Source organism: Pristis pectinata, chromosome 34 (assembly GCF_009764475.1).
Source record: "Pristis pectinata isolate sPriPec2 chromosome 34, sPriPec2.1.pri, whole genome shotgun sequence".
Lineage (NCBI taxonomy): Eukaryota > Metazoa > Chordata > Chondrichthyes > Rhinopristiformes > Pristidae > Pristis > Pristis pectinata.
Window position 1 is genome coordinate 6,383,086 of NC_067438.1, and position 18,111 is coordinate 6,401,196.

The window sequence follows — 18,111 nt, forward strand, 5'->3', positions numbered from 1 at the left end:
TCTGTTTTCTGTCAGTTAACCAATCCTCGATTAAATCTATCCTATTACCCCCCAATTATATTTGTTGCCTTTTGGTGTGAGGTAAGATTGGTTGGAACCCTATTACTTGTCCTTTGACATTTATATTTGTGACTCACTTTGGTCTAGTCAGGGACCTCATTTTACTTGCCTTAGGTCCTGAATCTAGTCTAATCGCAATGGTGCGTAATTGCTTGGTGCGTTGCTTGGTGCATTGCTTGGAGATGTTTTTGTTTGGTGCCAGTAGACACTGATTCATAGCGAATGGAGACAGCCCCTTCAGCCCATCTTGCCCATCAAGTACCTACCTATACTGTTTCCATTTCCAGCACTCGGCCCTCAGCCTTCAATGCTGTGGCATTTCAGGTGCTGGTCCAGATGCTTGTTAAATGCTGTGAGGGTCTCTGCCCCCACCACTCCCTCAGGCAGCGCATTTCAGATTCCGGCCACCTCCTGGGTGAAAACAATTTCCCCTCAGATCCCCTCTAGATGTCTTACCCCCTTACCTTAAACCTATCTCCTCTGGTTTTAGACATCTCTGCTGAGGGGAAAAGTTTCTCACTGTCCAACCTGTCTGTGTCACACATAATTTTGTACACCTCTATCAGGTACCCCCTTCAGCTCCAAGGAAAACAGACCCAGCCTCTCCAATCTCTCCTCATAACTGAAACGTTCCATCCCAAGCAACACCCTGGTGAATCTCCTCTGCACCCTCTCCAGTGTAATCACATTCCTTCCTGTAGTGTGGTGACCAGAACTGTACACAGTAATCCAGCTGTGACCTGTCTAAGGTTTTATAAAGTTGTACCATAACATTCTTGATGTTATATTCAATGCCCCAGCTAATAAATGCAAGTATCCCATCTTCATTTCCTTATCCACCAGTGCTTCTGCCTTGCTATGTTTCAGGATTGGTGAGATTTGTCCTAATAATTGTACGCCTAGGCTCTGTCATTTCTTCAAGAGGTGCTGTGGTCCCCAGGTATGTGAAGAAGAGTTCACATACCTGGGGACCTGTTGTGTAACAGATTCGAGGGTCTCGAGGGACAAGGACTCTGGACACAGTCTTTGGAGTTAAAATGATTTATTTATAAAACACAAACGCGGGACAGGATAAACGGGAACAACATAAACATACACACACGCACACTGGTGATCGCGAATGTGGGGGGGGATCGCAATAAGGGTAAGATGCACACATGCACACACAACAAACTGGGTACAAATGATCAAGGAAGAAACAATACAATGCCTGCCACCCCTCAACTCAGTGCAGGCACAGCTCTACGTGACCGGGAATCTACTTAGGACACTCCTAACCCTGCGGAAGTGCACACTCTTACCAATGGTCTCTTCAGCGTTGTTTCACGATTCCTTGGAGCAATCAAGAGAGAGAGAACCAGGCACATGTGGCACTCTTTATAGTGCTGGAGGGCTGGGTGGTCCAGCCCAGGTAGTTCAAACAAGCCAATGGCCCAAGGCCAGGTACAAAGGTGTTTACAGAGACTAATGGTCAAGTGTGGACTGATGGGTGGGTGGAGCCAGACCTTGATTGACAGTGATGTGTCTTTCGACCAGGTGATGATCAGTGGTGTCACGTGACAGCCGTGCCCCTTCACAATACAGGACCACATTTGTGGCTTCACTCTCTCCTTTGAATAACTAAGACTTGTCGTCAATGCCCCAACCACATACATCTGGAACTATGGTATGGGGTTGTCCGTTTCCAATGGTGATGAGGAGAAATTTCATTTCTCAGAGGGACGAGAATGCTTGGAACTCCCTACCAGAAAGTCGTGGATGCTCAGTCATTGTGTGACAGACTTGGATTGACTGAGGAGTGGATCTACAACTATTCTTGCTTCAGATTCGCCCGTTCTTTAATTATGTCAGCCTTTGGTGAAACCACATCTCGAGCACTGGTCTCCTTATTTGAGGGAGGGCATAAATTTGATGGAGGCTGTTCAGAGAAAGTTAACTAGACTGATACCTCAAATGGATGGGTTGTCTGTTTTGTGAGGAAAGATTGGCAGATTTGATGTTGCAGCTCTATAGAACTCTGGTCAGACCACACTTGGAGTATAGTGTTCAGTTCTGGTCACCTCATTATAGGAAGGATGTGGAAGCTTTAGAGAGGGTGCAGAGGAGATTTACCAGGATGCTACCTGGAGAGCATGTCTTACGAGGATAAATTGAGTGAGCTCGGGCTTTTCTCTTTGGAGAGAAGGAGGATGAGAGGTGATTTGATAGAGGTGTACAAGATGATAAGAGGCATAGATCGAGTGGACAGTCAGAGACTTTTTCCCAGGGTGACAATGGCTAACATGAGGGGACATAATTTTAAGGTGATTGGAGGAAGATATAAGGGAGATGTCAGGGGTAAGTTTTTTACACAGAGAGTGGTGGGTGAATGGAACGCACTACCGGCAGAGGTTGTGGGGGCAGATACATTAGGGACATTTAAGAGAGCCTTAGATAGACACATGAATGATAGAGAAATGGGGGGGGGGCTATGTGGGAGGGAAGGTTTAGATAGATCTTAGAGCAGGATAAAATGTTGGTACAGCATTGTGGGCCAAAAGGCCTGTACTATGCTGTAATGTCCTATGTTCTGTGTTAGTCTTGTACCCACGAGTTCAGAAGAATGAATAGCCATGATTGAAACCTATAAGGACCTTGACAGGGTGGGAGTGGAGAGGGGTGTTTCCTCTTGAGGGAGAACCTCCATGTGGGGTGTATGTTTAAAAATAAGGAAGGGGTCGCCCATTCAATTCAGACATGAGGTGAAATTCTTTCTCTCAGAGAGTCTTGAGTCTGTGGCATTCTCTTTGTCCAAGGATCATTGCATACTTTCAGGCAAGGGTAGATAAATTTTTGATAAGGAGAGGGTGAAAGTTACCAGGGGTAGACAGGGGTAGTTGAGGTCAGTTAATGACAGGACAGACTGGGGGGCAGGCCGAGTGGCCTCCTCCTACTCTCACTTCATGTGTTAGTTTACATTCTTTTTGAGCAATGAGGCATTTCAAAAACACATTACAAAACACAGCTGCAAGCTTCCTGTTGGGACTTGAGTTTCTGTATTGGAAGAGAGTCAAGTTGGAATCGGGTTGCATTAAGGCTCTGTAACTACAAAAGAATAAAAAAAATAAGCTGCTTATTGTTAAGTGAGTGGACTGAAACTTGTCCTGACACGGTCTTGGCTCCCCCGGAGGCTATCATTTCTCCGGAAAAAAGAAGGGAAGTAATTTTCCCTCTCAAAGCTGGTGTGACAGGAGGGGAGACAGAGAAGCACCCAACCGGGACAGCGGGAGTTGGGGAAGGCGGAGACCGGTCAGAGCATAAATAACCCCACGTCCCCAGAGCAGCTTCAGAACACGGATGGTTCTTCACCTTCACTCGTTATTGCCTGGTGTGTCTCTGAGGACATACAAGAGCCATGTGTAAGGGCTGCCACTACCCACAGCGGGCCTCCCTGGTCCCCAGCCTGTCGCTGGAATACAGGGGCGGCCCGTTCCTGAAAAAGCAGAGGAGCGTCGAGCCAGAGATCTTCACGTTCGACCCAATCGCCGAGGTCAAACGCCCCGCTCCGGCCAATGCCCGGACTCCGGGAAGGCGCCGGGCTGTTAAAGTCCTCTACCCGGCACAGGTGAGAGCTCGCTTTCCTTTACCCCATTTCCCTGAGGGGGGGGGGGGGAAACAAGAGGCCATTCGGCCCATTGATCCCCTTCCTTATCGGATTAGCAGTAGATGCCACGGTGCTGCTAAGAGGACTGGCTCACTTATGGCACATTGATTCATTACTGTCATGTGTACCGAGGTACGGTGAATCATGTTTTCTCTGCGTGCCATCCAGGCAGATCAGGCCGTCGAGGTACGTGGAGCTGGCATGATCTGTCTGGATGGCATGCAAGCAAAAAGAAAAGCAGAATGCGGAAGAGATTAAGTTGATCTCAGCCCATCGCCATGCGGTTTGGAGCATTCTGTAGGCTGGGAGTGAGATACTATGGAGGCGAGATTGTGACCGAGGAGGGGCCTTGTTTCTGTATTGAGACACAACGCTCAAAGACCAGCAGGGACCAGGGGATGCAATGTGCAGGGACAAGCTCTCCTGAGTGGAGGTCCCTCAGGTACTCGGGGTGGGGGGATGGGGAACACCTCTCAGACTTGGCGGGTCAGATGGCTGAGGAGCTTCATTTTGGGTGCACATTTTCTCCAGTAACGTTGCTTGGGCCTGGTCAGTCTCTCCAACATCCTCCACTTCTATTGTTCCTCCTTGAACCATTTATCCGTCAACCAATGCCCCACAAGAGGGGAAAACCAGGGCACTGCAGTTTCTGGAAGCTTGCAGGTGGAAATCCCAATAACATGATAGTAGGCAGAAGACAACATTAAGTACTTTCCTTAGAGTACATTGAGTTGGTGAGTGCAATAGAAATGCTAATCTTTCCTCTTCCTTGTTCATCCGCAGGTCAGGAAGTATCTCCCCCCTAAGAAGAAGGACTGGGTCAAGAGGATCCTTCTCCTGTTCCTGTCCATTGTCGTGGTCCAGGTGTACGGAGCCACCGAGACCGACGAGGAAGTCGTCAATGCGGCTGCCCTGCCCGTGGCTCCAGTCGACGTGACTCGGTCGTTGCCCACTAACGGGTCCGCCCTCCTGATGTCAAACCTGCCCGTTATGGAGGCAAGCGGCGACTCCTCAGTGGTCGGCATCCCACAGGGCAGAGTCGTTGAGTGCGTCGGCCGGCTGTCCGGAGGGAATGGATCATCCCCCCAACGGGACAGTCCCTGGGGACTTCCCAATCAACTGTACGTCGTCTTGGCCCTCTGTGGGGTCAGGAGTTGGGACGTCCCAAAATTCAGTGCCGTCGTCCAGTGAGGAGAGGACGCAGACCAGAGGAACTCTGGAGCTCGGGAGTTTGACTCAAACTCCCCGAGCTGAACGAGATGAGCCACGGTGTCAATGTAGCCGCGAAGGTCCACCGCTGAAGACTGAGAGGGGAGGTGGACAGATCTTTCCAGGTCTTGTGAGGACTTGGGACTTGAGTATCAGAGGGCACTCCCTGAGGAGGAAATGCCTGTTAAACATTGACCAATTTATAACTTCCACAATCAACAGTCTACACCCCCAGCAATCCTGGGACAGTTAATCCCCACCCATCCTGTAAATTAACTAGTCTTACTTATCTATTGTTCTATTTATGTGCTTGCTGTGTGAGCGATTTTTGTTTGATTGATACAAATTTAATGTATTTTGAAACACAGACCGTTCAGGACTCGCTTTGAGAACCTGTTTGTAAACTCATTAACAGACACAAGTTTAAACCACATTCTCAGTATGTTCTGTGAACACGTTAAATAAAACATAATTGGAAGATACTTCGCCTTGTAATTTTACTAACAGGCAATGAGCAACTTTTAAGTTCAAAGTTTATGCAATGTTGTTTGAAAAATTAATCTCCTTTGGAACAGAACCACATTTCATGTTCTATCCTTTCTATTGCAGCACCGTATCACAAGCAAGACAGTGTAATTCCTACCGTAATTCTCCCCATAGATGACCTAAAAGCAATGAAAAATGCCCCATGTCACTGCTGTGGTTTATATGTGTGTTAGTGAATACTCAGAAGTGAGTTACAGGCTGGAATCTAATCGAGGGCTTTGGGTAATCTACATATACAATATATAGAATAATGGGTTAGAGTTATTGAGTTGTATTGCATAGAAACCAGGCCTTCGGACCATTGTATCTCTGCCGACAGCCATGCCTATCTATATTAAGCCCACTTGCCTGCATTAATACCATATCTCTCTGTGCTCTGCTTATTCAAATACCTGTCCAGATGCTCCTTAAATGTTGTTACTCTTCCTGCCTCCAGCTCATTCCAGACACCAACTACTCGCTGTGTGGAAAAAATGTATGCCCGTTAATCCTGGTCCTTCTCACTTAAACCTCTTCCATCTCGTTTGAGGCATTCCTACCATGGGCAATAGACACTGGCTATCTCCCCTATCGATGCCTCTCATCATTTTGTACATCTCTATCCTGTCATCTTTCAGTCTCCTTCTCTCCAGGGAAAACGGTCCCAGCCTCTCCTTATAACTCAAGCCCACCAGTCCAAGTGACATCCTTGTGAACCTTTTCTGCATTCCCTCCATCTTATTCATGTCCTTCCTGCAGGGACCAGAACTGCACACAAAACTCCAAGTGCCTTTTTGTACAAACGTAACATGATTTCCCAACTATTATACTCAATGCCTCGGCCAATGAAGGCACCGGAGTGTAAGACTTACAGGCTGGAATCTAATCAAGGAGTTTATATATAGAATAATGGATATCCAGGAGTGGTTTACACCCTAGGGTCTACTTGAGGAGTTCGTGTGAGTTATATATAAGACTTATATATAGGGTAATGGATAATCTGAGTTACAGGCTGGGATCTAATCCAGAGGTTCAGGGGGTTGATATATAGAATAATGGATCCCTGGGACTGAGTTACAGGCTGGGATCTAATCTAGTGGTTCAGGGAGTTGATATATAGAATAATGGGTCTCTAGGACTGAGTTACAGGCTGGAATCTAATCCAGAGGTTCAGGGGGTTGATATATAGAATAATGGATCCCTGGGACTGAGTTACAGGCTGGGATCTAATCTAGTGGTTCAGGGAGTTGATATATAGAATAATGGGTCTCTAGGACTGAGTTACAGGCTGGAATCTAATCCAGAGGTTCAGGGGGTTGATATATAGAATAATGGATCCCTGGGACTGAGTTACAGGCTGGGATCTAATCTAGTGGTTCAGGGAGTTGATATATAGAATAATGGGTCTCTAGGACTGAGTTACAGGCTGGAATCTAATCCAGAGGTTCAGGGGGTTGATATATAGAATAATGGATCCCTGGGACTGAGTTACAGGCTGGGATCTAATCTAGTGGTTCAGGGAGTTGATATATAGAATAATGGGTCTCTAGGACTGAGTTACAGGCTGGAATCTAATCCAGAGGTTCAGGGGGTTGATATATAGAATAATGGATCCCTGGGACTGAGTTACAGGCTGGGATCTAATCTAGTGGTTCAGGGAGTTGATATATAGAATAATGGGTCTCTAGGACTGAGTTACAGGCTGGGATCTAATCCAGGGGTTCAGGGGGTTGTTATATAGAATAATGGGTCTCTAGGACTGAGTTACAGGCTGGGATCTAATCCAGGGGTTCAGGAAGCTGATATATAGAATAATGGATTCCTGGGACTGAGTTACAGGCTGGGAGCTAATCCAGGGGTTCAGGGGGTTGATATATATAATAATGGATTCCTGGGACTGAGTTACAGGCTGGGAGCTAATCCAGGGGTTCAGGGGGTTGATATATAGAATAATCAGAGCCATGGAAAGTGACAGTTTGGAGCGCATCGAAAAATCCACGACAGCGCCTCTCTGAGGTTCTGAAAGTGAGCACCGGGATATAAAGGCAACACCGACAAGATACGTTGCGAGTTAGCAGCAAAGTCTGGTCACTGTCGACATGAAGGACGGTACATCGCGACAGTCCGGTCACGGAGCAGTTACACTGTTGATGGAGTCGGTGGGGTTGGTCGTCGCTGGGAGGTCGCAGGGAGAAGGTGCAAACTCCACACACAGACAGCGCCCGAGGTCAGGATCGAACCCGGGTCGCCGGAGCTGTGAGCTGTCTGCGGCTGGTAGAGCAGCCGTCTTGTTATTTCCCTGAGAAAAGTCACAGAAAGGGGAGAAATAGCCAACAGCAGCACTATGAACTAAACTGAACTAATAAAAACCCTGAAAGTATGGTTAGAGGCATGAATCGCGACAACACTTCAAGTGTAGAAATGAGAGACTGCAGATGCCGGAATCTGGAGCAACACACAAGACGTCGCAGGAACTCAGCCGGTCGGGCAGCATCTGTGGAAGAAGACGCAAGAAATTCTGCAGCGCTGGAATCTGGAGCAATACACAAAAAGTGCTGGAGGAACTCAGCAGGTCGGGCAGCATCTGTGGAGGGAAATAAACAGTCGACGTTTCGGGCCGAGACCCTTCATCAAGACTGGAAAGGGCAGAAGCCAGAATAAGAAGGTGGGGGGAGGGGGAGGAGCACACGCAGGCAGGTGACAGGTGAGCTCAGGTGAGAGGGGGAAGGTAGGTGGGTGGGGGAGGGGGGAGAGGATGTAATAAACTGAGAGGATGAGAGGACAGAAGAATGAGAGGGGACCTCATAGAAACATTTCGACTGTTGAAGGGACTGGACAGAGTAGATGTGGTCAAGCTGTTTCCCTTGGTGGGTGAGTCCAGAACCAGAGGACACAATCTTAGAATTAGAGGATACCGGTTTAAAACAGGAGAAATTTCTCTAGCCAGAGGGTAGTGAAATTATGGAATTCTTTGCCACGTACAGCATTGGGGGCCCGATCATTGGGGGCGTTTAAGGAGGAGATTGATGGGTATCTAATTAGTCAAGGTATCAAGGGATATGGGGATAAGGCCGGAAATTGGGGCTAGATAGGAATAGTTTTAGTTTAGCTCATGGAGCAGACTCGATGGGCCGAATGACCTACTGCTGCTCTTTTGTCTTGTGATCTTGTGAAGAAGGAATCTGGTAGGAAGCAGACGGTCAATGTTTCGGCTCGAGACCCTACATCCGTCAACGGTCTATTTCCCTCCACAGATGCTGCCTGACCCGCTGAGTTCCTCCACCATTTTGTATATTGCGACATTGGACCATGGAATGGAAGGGAAGGAGGTGGGGGGGGGGGTGGTGGGGAACCAGAGGGAGGAGTGTGCGGGTGATGGGCAGACAGAGCGGGTGGGCGAGGGGAAAGAGAAGGGGTGATGGGGGCAGGGAAGGGACAGAAGGGAGTGGTTACCAGAGGTTGGGAGAAATCGATGTTGATGCTGTCAGGTTGGAGTCGACCAAGGCAGAATACGAGGTGCTGTTCCTCTCATCTGTGCCTGGCCTCAGCTCGGCAGTGGAGGAGGCCATGGGCGGTCACGTCAGTGTGGGAACGGGAAGTGGAATTAAAATGGCCGGCCACCGGGAGATCCCGGTGGATGGAGCGAAGGTGCCCGATGAAGCAGTCCCACGACCTGCACCGGGTCTCACCGATGTAGAGGAGGCCGCACCGGGAGCACCGGATGCAATAAATAACACCGATGGATTCACAGGTGAAGCGCTGCCTCACCTGGAAGGACTATTTAGGGCCCTGAACTTAAAACATGTTGGATCTGACCTGCTAGGCTACAGAAAATGTAATCTGGTTGGGCTTTTACAACCGGCACACAACCTATTACCCCTCCCTTCAACACCATAACGTTCCTTTTTTTAAAATTTTGTTTACAGCATGGTAACAGGCCCTTCCGGCCCAACAAGTCCGCACCGCCCATTTTAAACCCAAATTAACCTACCCATATGTCTTTGCAATGTGGGAGGAAACTGGAGCATCCAGAGGAAACCCACACAGACACGGGGAGAACGTACAAACTCCTTACAGACAGCGGCAGGAATCGAACCTCGATCGCTGGCGCTGTAATAGCATCGCGCTAACCGCTACACTACCATGCCGCAATTTATTTAATTAAAAAAAGCTTGCAAATGAGACTTTTACTTCTCAGCTCTGTGGATGACACAGGCAGCTTCTCCAGTGAGGTAGATTTCCTTGAAATTTCACCCTAAACAATGAATATACACACAGAGTCTTCATATGGTCCTTATAGAGGGTACTCACCCAATATTCTACAAGCCCCTGTACTGTATGTTGCAATGGCCATAGTTGAAGAGGGGGAGCGATGGTCACATTTCGGGAAACCTGGAAGAGGTACAGAAACTTTCAGCCCACCATGTGCATGCCAACCAAAAGTGTGAGGAGATCACCCGGCTAATGACAGGTTAAAATAGAACTAGGGGAAAGATAACGTGGCAGAAATTGGATGTCTGTTATCACTGTTGAGAGTGCCCTGACTGGTTGCATAATGGTCTGGGACGGCAATTCAAATGCACAGGAACGTAAGAAGCTGCAGAGAGTAGTGGACTCTGCCCAATACACCGGGGGCACATCCCTCCCCACCATCGGTGGTATCTACAGGAGGCGCTGCCTCAAGAAGGCAACATCCGTCATCAAAGGTCCCCACTATCCGGACCGTGCCATCTTCTCGCAGCTACCATCGGGCAGGAGGTACAGAAGCCTGAAGTCCCACACCACCAGGTTCAGGAACAGCTTCAACTGCTCGGTTCTTGAACCAAACTGCACAACCCTAAACACTACCTCAGTATAGCAACACTATGACCGCTTTGCACTGCAATGGACTTTTTTTTATCATTTTAATTGAGTTCTTTCCTGTATAATTTGGTTTAAGTTTTTCTTGTGAATGTTGTATCTCTGATGCTATGTGCCTGTGATGCTGCTGCAAGTAAGTTTTTCATTGCACCTGTGCACACAAGGATGTGCATGTGACAATAAAAACGACTTTCACCTTGACCAGGAGCAGGAGACAGAACCAGTTCGGCTGAAAAATGCATCTCTGTTGCAAAAACAATGGACTAACTCCCTTCTGGATTGCAATAATTATTTCCACTACGCAAGCCCAAGCAGTTCAGGAAGAATGGGGTTGGAGATGGAGGCCATGGGGCATTACATAAGATAGGCTGAGGGGTGACCTTATAGAAGTGTTTAAAATTATGAGAGGCTTAGATAACAGTCTCTTCCCTGGGGTAGGAGAGTCCATAATCAGGGGACATAGGTTTAGTGTGGGCGGGGGGGGGGGGGGGGGGGGGGGGTGGAGGTTGAAAAGGGACCTGAGGGGCAACTTTTTCATGTAGAGGGTGGTGAGTATATGTCATGAGCCTTCAGAGGAAGGTACAATAGTATCATTTAAGAAGCACTTGGATAGGTACATGGAGAGAAGGGGCTTGGGGGGATATGGGGCGAACACAGGAAATTGGGAGTAGCTGGGTGGGCACTGTGGTCGGCATGGACTCGTTGGGCCAAAGGGCCTGTATCCATGCTGTATTGGTCTATGACTCTAAAGGAGTCAGGAAGTCATGTTGCAGCTGTGAAAGGCTTCAGTTTTCTGACCCAGTACAGTGGGTGTTCAGAATTAGGTAGGGAATTGGGCAGAGTGGATTGGGAGAGTGAAAACCATGTTCTAGTTCACTTATTGCCATAGAATACACACACAGGGTATAAATCCATGAACATTAGCTTCTTTAGCTTCTTGCAACAGCAGCACAGTACATCACAGACATAAGTTAACATAAACTTAAATTGATATAAATAACATATAACTTACACAACAAAATAGAAACGACACCAGTGCAAATTGAGACAAAGAAAAAGAAATATAGACCGATAGGTTTTCTCAGGTCAGTTCAGGAACTTGACAGCAGTGGGAAATAAAACAAAGAGGACACAGGTTTAAGGTGCTGGGGAGTAGGTACAGAGGAGATGTCAGGGGTAAGTTTTCTTACTCAGAGAGTGGTGAGTGTGTGGAATGGGCTGCCGGCAACGGTGGTGGAGGCGGATACGATAGGGTCTTTTAAGAGACTTTTGGATAGGTACATGGAGCTTAGAAAAGTGGAGGGCTATGGGTAAGCCTAGTAATTTCTAAGCTAGGGACATGATTGGCACAGCTTTGAGGGCCGAAGGGCCTGAATTGTGCTGTAGGTTTTGTATGTTCTATGTTCTACAGCAGAAACAGAAATTCAAAAACAAAACAGCAAATGCTGAAAATCTGAAAGAAAACTGCCAGAAACACTCGGCAGTTTGGACAGCGTCTGTGGAGGGAGAAACAGGGTTAATGTTTCAGTTCTGATGGAGGATCTCAGACCAGGGAGATGTTGGCTCAGTTTCTCTTCACGCTGTGGATTGGGATAAACTGTTTCCAGAGGCAGGGGACAGGCGGGGGGTGAGCCGGGAGGGATGGAAGATACTGAGGGACGGGTGAAGTGTTTTGGGGTGGACGTGACAGGAAGGGGGGTGCTGGCAGGTGATGGGAAACGATGGGGGTGGGGGCTGGCACAATGCAACTTTACTGTAATTAGCTATAAACATCAGGCTATCTTTGCCCATCTGATGGTTAGGACTGGAAGGGTGCTGATAGCAGCTCTCAAAAGTCAGATTAAAATGAAAGTTTGGATCATTGAGGAAGCATATAGATTTTGCATCAACTGTGTTGCTGAACACTCAAGCATCAAGATACAGAGCTTAATCTTTACTTCCATCGGTCCAAATCCCTCTACACAAAGCAGTGGATTGTTGATGAAGGACAAGTAAGGACAAAAATAGAACAGAAGAATGTAGTATGTCAGGAAATCAGGGCAGGTGGAGATTTCACAGGTTCCTGGCCTTTTCCAGGCAAGGAGAGGAATATAATTGCTCAATGAACTGCAGGATGTTTACTAGAGAATCACAAACCTTTACATTTTTAAATTTTTATATCTTAACTCTTTCTGTGACAGAGTCAAAGAGTTAGAGAGTGAAACAGCACGGAAACAGGCCCTTTGGCCCAACTCACCCATGCTGACCAAGGTGCCCATCTAAGTGAGTCCCATTTGCCTGCATTTGGCCCATATAACTCTCTACGCTTTCTGTCCACGTACCTGTCCAAATGCCTTTTGAATGTTGTTATTCTAACCGCTTCAACCACTTCCTCTGGCAGCTCGTTCCATGTACCCACCACCCTCTGCATGAAGAAGTTGCCCCTCAGGTCCCTTTTAAATCTTTCTCCTCTCACTTTAAACTATGCCCTCTAGTTTTTAGTTCCCCTTCTCTGGGAAAATGACTGTGTGCGTTCACCCAATCTCTGCCCCTCATGATTTTATGCACCTCTATGAGGTCACCCCTCAGTCTCCTACACTGCAAGGAATAAAGTCCTAGCCTGCCCAACCTCTCCCTATAACTCAGGCCCTCGAGTCCTGGCAGCATCCTTGTAAATCTGCTCTGCACTCTTGCCAGTTGAATGATGTCTTGCCCTATTATTTTCTGCTGCTATTTTGTACAGGGTTTACGATTTTGTATGAAACGTGTAATTCATTTTCTACAGGGGAAAAAGCACAAAGTGAAGCAGCATCTCTATTGCAAGAAAGCCATGTGAAACGCAATGATATACAAACATTTGGTTTACAGATTTTCCCTGTGAGATGACTGACTCTTTGGGATTCATGTTTTCAATGTACAAATCTACTTTTTGCTCTAACGAAGATCACAGGAACACATTGTACCAAACTACCTGCAATCCATTCTGCTCAGCCTTTTCGATGTGGCAAATTTCGCTCAGCTAAACCCTTTCCAGGAATGAACTTCTGTAAATCAAGAGATGACTGTGGTCCATTCCTTGCACACCGTCTTGCTACCTACTTGGGCGAGCAGTGCCGGAGGTTGGGATCGAACCTGGGTCACTGGAGCTGTTGGGTAGTGGCTCTACCCGCTGCGCTACTGTGCTCTCCAAGCACAAGACCTAGTAGCAACTATATTCAAGTCACCTACACTTGTTATATCATCATCAAGTAAGAAACTGCAATCGTGTCTACATCACCTGCACCATGACTGCTGGGCTGACCACTGCCTCATTTGCTCCGTTACTGCATCAGCTCAACACATGCCCTCTAATCCAGGCAGAGAGAAAAAGTTCTGCTCTAAGGAGACTTTGGACAAACTTGAGTTGTTTTCTCTGGAGCGGTGGAGGCTGAGGGGAGATCTGATAGAAGTTTATACGACTATGAGAGGCAGAGATAGCGTAGACAGCCGGTATCTTTTTCCCAGGGTAGAAATGTCTAACACTAGAGAGCGTGCATTTAAGATGAGAGGGGGAAAATTCAAAGGAGATGTGCTGGGCAAGTTTTTTTTTACACAGCCTGGAACGGGCTGCCAGAGGTGGTGGTGGAGGCAGGTATGATAGAGGTGTTTATGAGGCTGTTATATAGGCATATGGATGCGCAGGGAATGGACAGATATGGACATTTTGTAGGCAGAGGGGATTAGTTTAATCAGGTGTTTAATTAATAGTTCGGCACAACATCGTGGGCTGAAGGGCCTGTTCCTGTGCTGTGCTGTTCTGTGTTCTAACTTGGTCCTAATTCCACAGTGACAACAGAAACCTTGCTGGAAGAAAATCAACGTTAAAACTCTCAAGGACCCCACAACGAAATCCCTTCTCACACTCCGTCCCACAGACAGCCCCCAACCAACAGGAGCCACAGACTGGCCACACAAGTTCCGACTGCCCACCATAATAAGTAGCTGTGAAGAGACTCTGGGCTTCTCAAGGACCGGTTTGGTGAGAAGAACTGTGAGCTCCAGAAACTCACTGAGCAAGGCATTCCCAGATTGGAAGTTCCACCACACCTCAAGGGAGGAGAAGCAGTTCGACAGGTACCTGAGGGCCAAGCTCCAGTGGAAAACCTGTGACTCAATGGTGGGCGGGGAAAGAGTAGGATGTTGGTCTTCCAGTGTGAGATGTCCATAAGGGAATTCCGCCGACTGGCGCATTCCAGGGCGCAGGAGCACAATCTGAGAGACGTTCAGTGCAGCCACCACCAGAGACTTAGTGGGCAAGGACCGTCTAGGACTCTGCCACCACTGGTCACAACAGCCTCCCAAGCACATCATGGGTGAACTGTTAAAAGTCACAGTTGAGTTTATTGTCACATGCACAAGTACATGTCTGCAGAGGTGCAATGAAAAACTTACTTGCAGCAGCATCACAGACACATAGCATCAGATAAGCAGAATTCACATGATAAGCATAAATTATACATAATTTTTAAAAGAAAGAACACAATTAGAACAAAAACAAAACAAAGTCCATTGGAGTGCAAAGTAGTCATAGTGTTGCTGTATTGAGGTAGTGATCAGGGTTGTGCCGGTTGGTTCAAGAACCGAATGGTTGAAGGGAAGTAGCTGTTCCTGAACCTGGTGGTGTGGGACTTCAGGCTTCTGCACCTCCTGCCTGACGGTAGCTGTGAGAGAATTGTTTAAAGAAGAAATGTGAGTGGCATTGATGCAATGTGAGAGAATGTGTCGAATTGAGAGGACGTAGAGAAAGACATGTCCCAATTGTACTAACAGAGATAGAGCACGGAAGTCTGTGCCTGACCATCAAACACCCACTTACACCAATCCTGTTATCCCCACATTCCCAACAACTCCCATGAACTATCTGCATACTTGGGGAATTTAGTGGTCTACTAACCTACCAACCCACATGTCTTTGCGATGTGGGAGAAAACCGGAGCACCCGAGGGAAACCCACGGAGCAGCAAACAATCTGCCAGAGGAACTCAGTGGGTTGAGCAGCATCTGTGGGAGGAAAGGAATCGTCGACGTTTCGGGTTCGAAACCTGCATCGGGACTGTGGGTGGAGAGGGAAGATAGCCAGCATAGCCAGCATAAGGAGGAGAGGTGGACCGGTGAGATAGGGGCCAGTAGGTGATTGGTAGGACATGAACAAAGCTCCACCCTCCTACAAGTGGTGTTATAGGACATGAATAAAGTTCCTTTCCCCCACAGGTGGTGCTGTGGGACATGAATGAAGCTCCTCCCTCCAACAAGTGATGTCATAGGACATGAATGAAGCTCCTCCCTCCAACAAGTGATGTCATAGGACATGAATGAAGCTCCTCCCTCCAACAAGTGATGTCATAGGACATGAATGAAGATCCTCCCTCCCACAGGTGCTGCTGTGGGACATGAATGAAGCTCCTCCCTCCCACAGGTGCTGCTGTGGGACATGAATGAAGCTCCTTCCTCCAACAAGTGATGTCATAGGACATGAATGAAGATCCTCCCTCCCACAGGTGCTGCTGTGGGACATGAATGAAGGGAGGATTTTCTGGAGAAGTTACATTTTTATTAATATGTGTTTGGCAAAATAAGAAATACAACATTGCTGGACTTGGTTCAGAGAAATTAGCCAGGCCAAGTTGAGAAAGTATCATTTGGGGAACATGGAGGAAACACTGATCATAACATGTGTGGAGTAGATATGGGAAAAGGGATGGATAGTAATAATCAATAGGGCTATTTTCAATGGGATGAGAATAGACCTGGGCTAAGCAAATTGGAAACAAAGCTTGGCAAGCAAAATATAGATGAACAATGGGAGGCCTTTAAGGTGGACGTGTTTCAGTTACAGTGAGAGATGGGTAGGGTATACTAAAGTAAGAGCTTCCTGGACAACCAAAAATACACAAGATAAAATAGAGATACAAGAGATAAAATAGACCAGGGAAAAAAGATGTTGGTTTGTTAACACAGCTGAGAACCCGGCTGATTACATGAAGTTCACAGAGGGAGTAGAAAAGGAAATGAGAAATGCAATGTGAGTGCAAGAGAAAAGGCTGGCAGCAGATATATATAGGAATATAAAAATATTCCACAGGCATGTGAGGAGGAGCGGATGTTATCGTGGAGTTGTACAGCACAGAAATGGGCTCTTCAACCCACCACAGCCACATCAACCATTTTGCCCACCTACACTAATCCCACGCCTGCATTAGGTCCATATCCTTCTATGCCTTGCCTATTTACGTGTCTGTCTGAATGCCTCCTGAATGCAGTGATTGTACCTGATGCTATCACCTCCCCGGGCAGCACATTCCAGATATCAATCACTCTGTCTGTAAAAAAAGAATGCTCAAGCCCTCAGATCCCCTCTCATCTTAAACCGATGCCCTCTTATTTTTGACTCCCTACCGTGGGAAAATGATTTTGACTATCCACCCAATCTATGCCTCTCAGAAACTTTTAGCAGGGCACCTGTCAGTGTCACAATGTCACATGAAGAGCGAGATCGCAGATAACCCAAATGCAGAACACTGGAACAAGACTGGAGTCGGGATGCTTCCTTGGTACCGAGCGCAGAACGACAAACCGAAGGAATTTTGCCTCGGGACTCCAGACACGGAAAAAGGGATTTCTAGGAGAAACCACGACTGCTCTAGAGTTAATGGCTTTAAGCAGCCAGGAGACAAAGTATACTGGGACATTCTCCCTTCTCTCCTCTTCCATCGGGTAGAAGATACAGGAGCCTGAGAGCACATCCCGCCAGACTTAAGGACAGCTTCTAACCCACTGTGATAAGACTATTGAACGGTTCCCTTATACAATAAGACAGACTATGATCTCATGATCTATCTTGTTGTGACCTCGCACCTTATTGCCCTGCACTTTCTCTGTAGCTGTGACACTTTACTCTGTACTGTTATTGTTTTTACCTGCACTACCTCAATGCACTCTGTACTAACCCAATGTAACAGCACTGTGTAATGAATTGATCTGTATGATCAGTTTGTAAGGCAAGCTTTTCACTGGACCTCAGTACAAGTGACAATATACCAATACCAGAGATAGACCAATAATCTGGCAACCAGTGTTTGTGAAACCTGGGTTCTTATACTAGTCTCCTGATGGCACTCAGGTGTGTGTCATTAGGCATTAGGAAACCATGTGCTGCACCACAAGGCACCATCAATGGGGATAAGGTGTAGAATAGAGAACCAGCACTTGAAACCATGACATTCAGCCTCCTTTATTCCAGGGAAAACAAGCCCAATCTCTCCCCATAGCTAAAGTCCTCCAGTCCAGGCAACATCCTTGTGTTATAAGAGGAAGGTGAGGCTAATCAGAGCCCAATAAGGGAATTTACTTCTACAGAAAGAGGGAATGGATTACTCTATATCAGCCTCTCCCAAAGAATAAGATGCTCTGGGGTATCAGCAAAGGAAGATGGAATTGAGATTCCAGATGGCCCAAAAATAACAATGAAGAGATATTAGAAAGAGCAGCTGCAGTTAAACGGGATAAGTCACCTGGTCCAGATGGGCTGTAAGGCTGTAAATTGCAGCAGCCCTGCCCATAATCTTCCAAACAACAAGGGGTGGTGCAGAGGATCAAATATTGTACCTTTGGTGAAATAAAGGATGTTGGGATAAACTCAGAAACTGCAGACTAGTCTGTTTAATCTTGGTGGTGGGGAATGTTCCAGAAACCATAATAAGAGTTAGAATTCGCTGCCTCAAAAAGGCAACGTCCATTATCAAAAGATCCCTACCATCCGGGCCATGCCATCTTCTCGCAGCTACCATCAGGCAGGA

General features: G+C 47.2%; 1 protein-coding gene across 1 annotated transcript; it reads left to right on the plus strand.

The window, feature by feature from the left end:
- Positions 1-1,097: 1,097 nt before the first annotated feature.
- LOC127586127 (radiation-inducible immediate-early gene IEX-1-like) lies at positions 1,098-5,385 on the plus strand. The gene is made up of 2 exons (XM_052043985.1): positions 1,098-3,664; positions 4,487-5,385. The coding sequence occupies exons 1-2, from the start codon at positions 3,455-3,457 to the stop codon at positions 4,892-4,894; spliced, it is 618 nt and encodes a 205-aa protein (XP_051899945.1). The 5' UTR covers positions 1,098-3,454; the 3' UTR covers positions 4,895-5,385.
- Positions 5,386-18,111: the final 12,726 nt, after the last annotated feature.

Bases quoted from the DNA above. Each gene is read 5' to 3' on its own strand.
- LOC127586127 (XM_052043985.1), top strand. From the start codon at position 3,455: ATGTGTAAGGGCTGCCACTACCCACAGCGGGCCTCCCTGGTCCCCAGC. The intron at 3,665-4,486 runs GTGAGAGCTCGC...GTTCATCCGCAG, and splicing joins AAGTCCTCTACCCGGCACAG to GTCAGGAAGTATCTCCCCCC.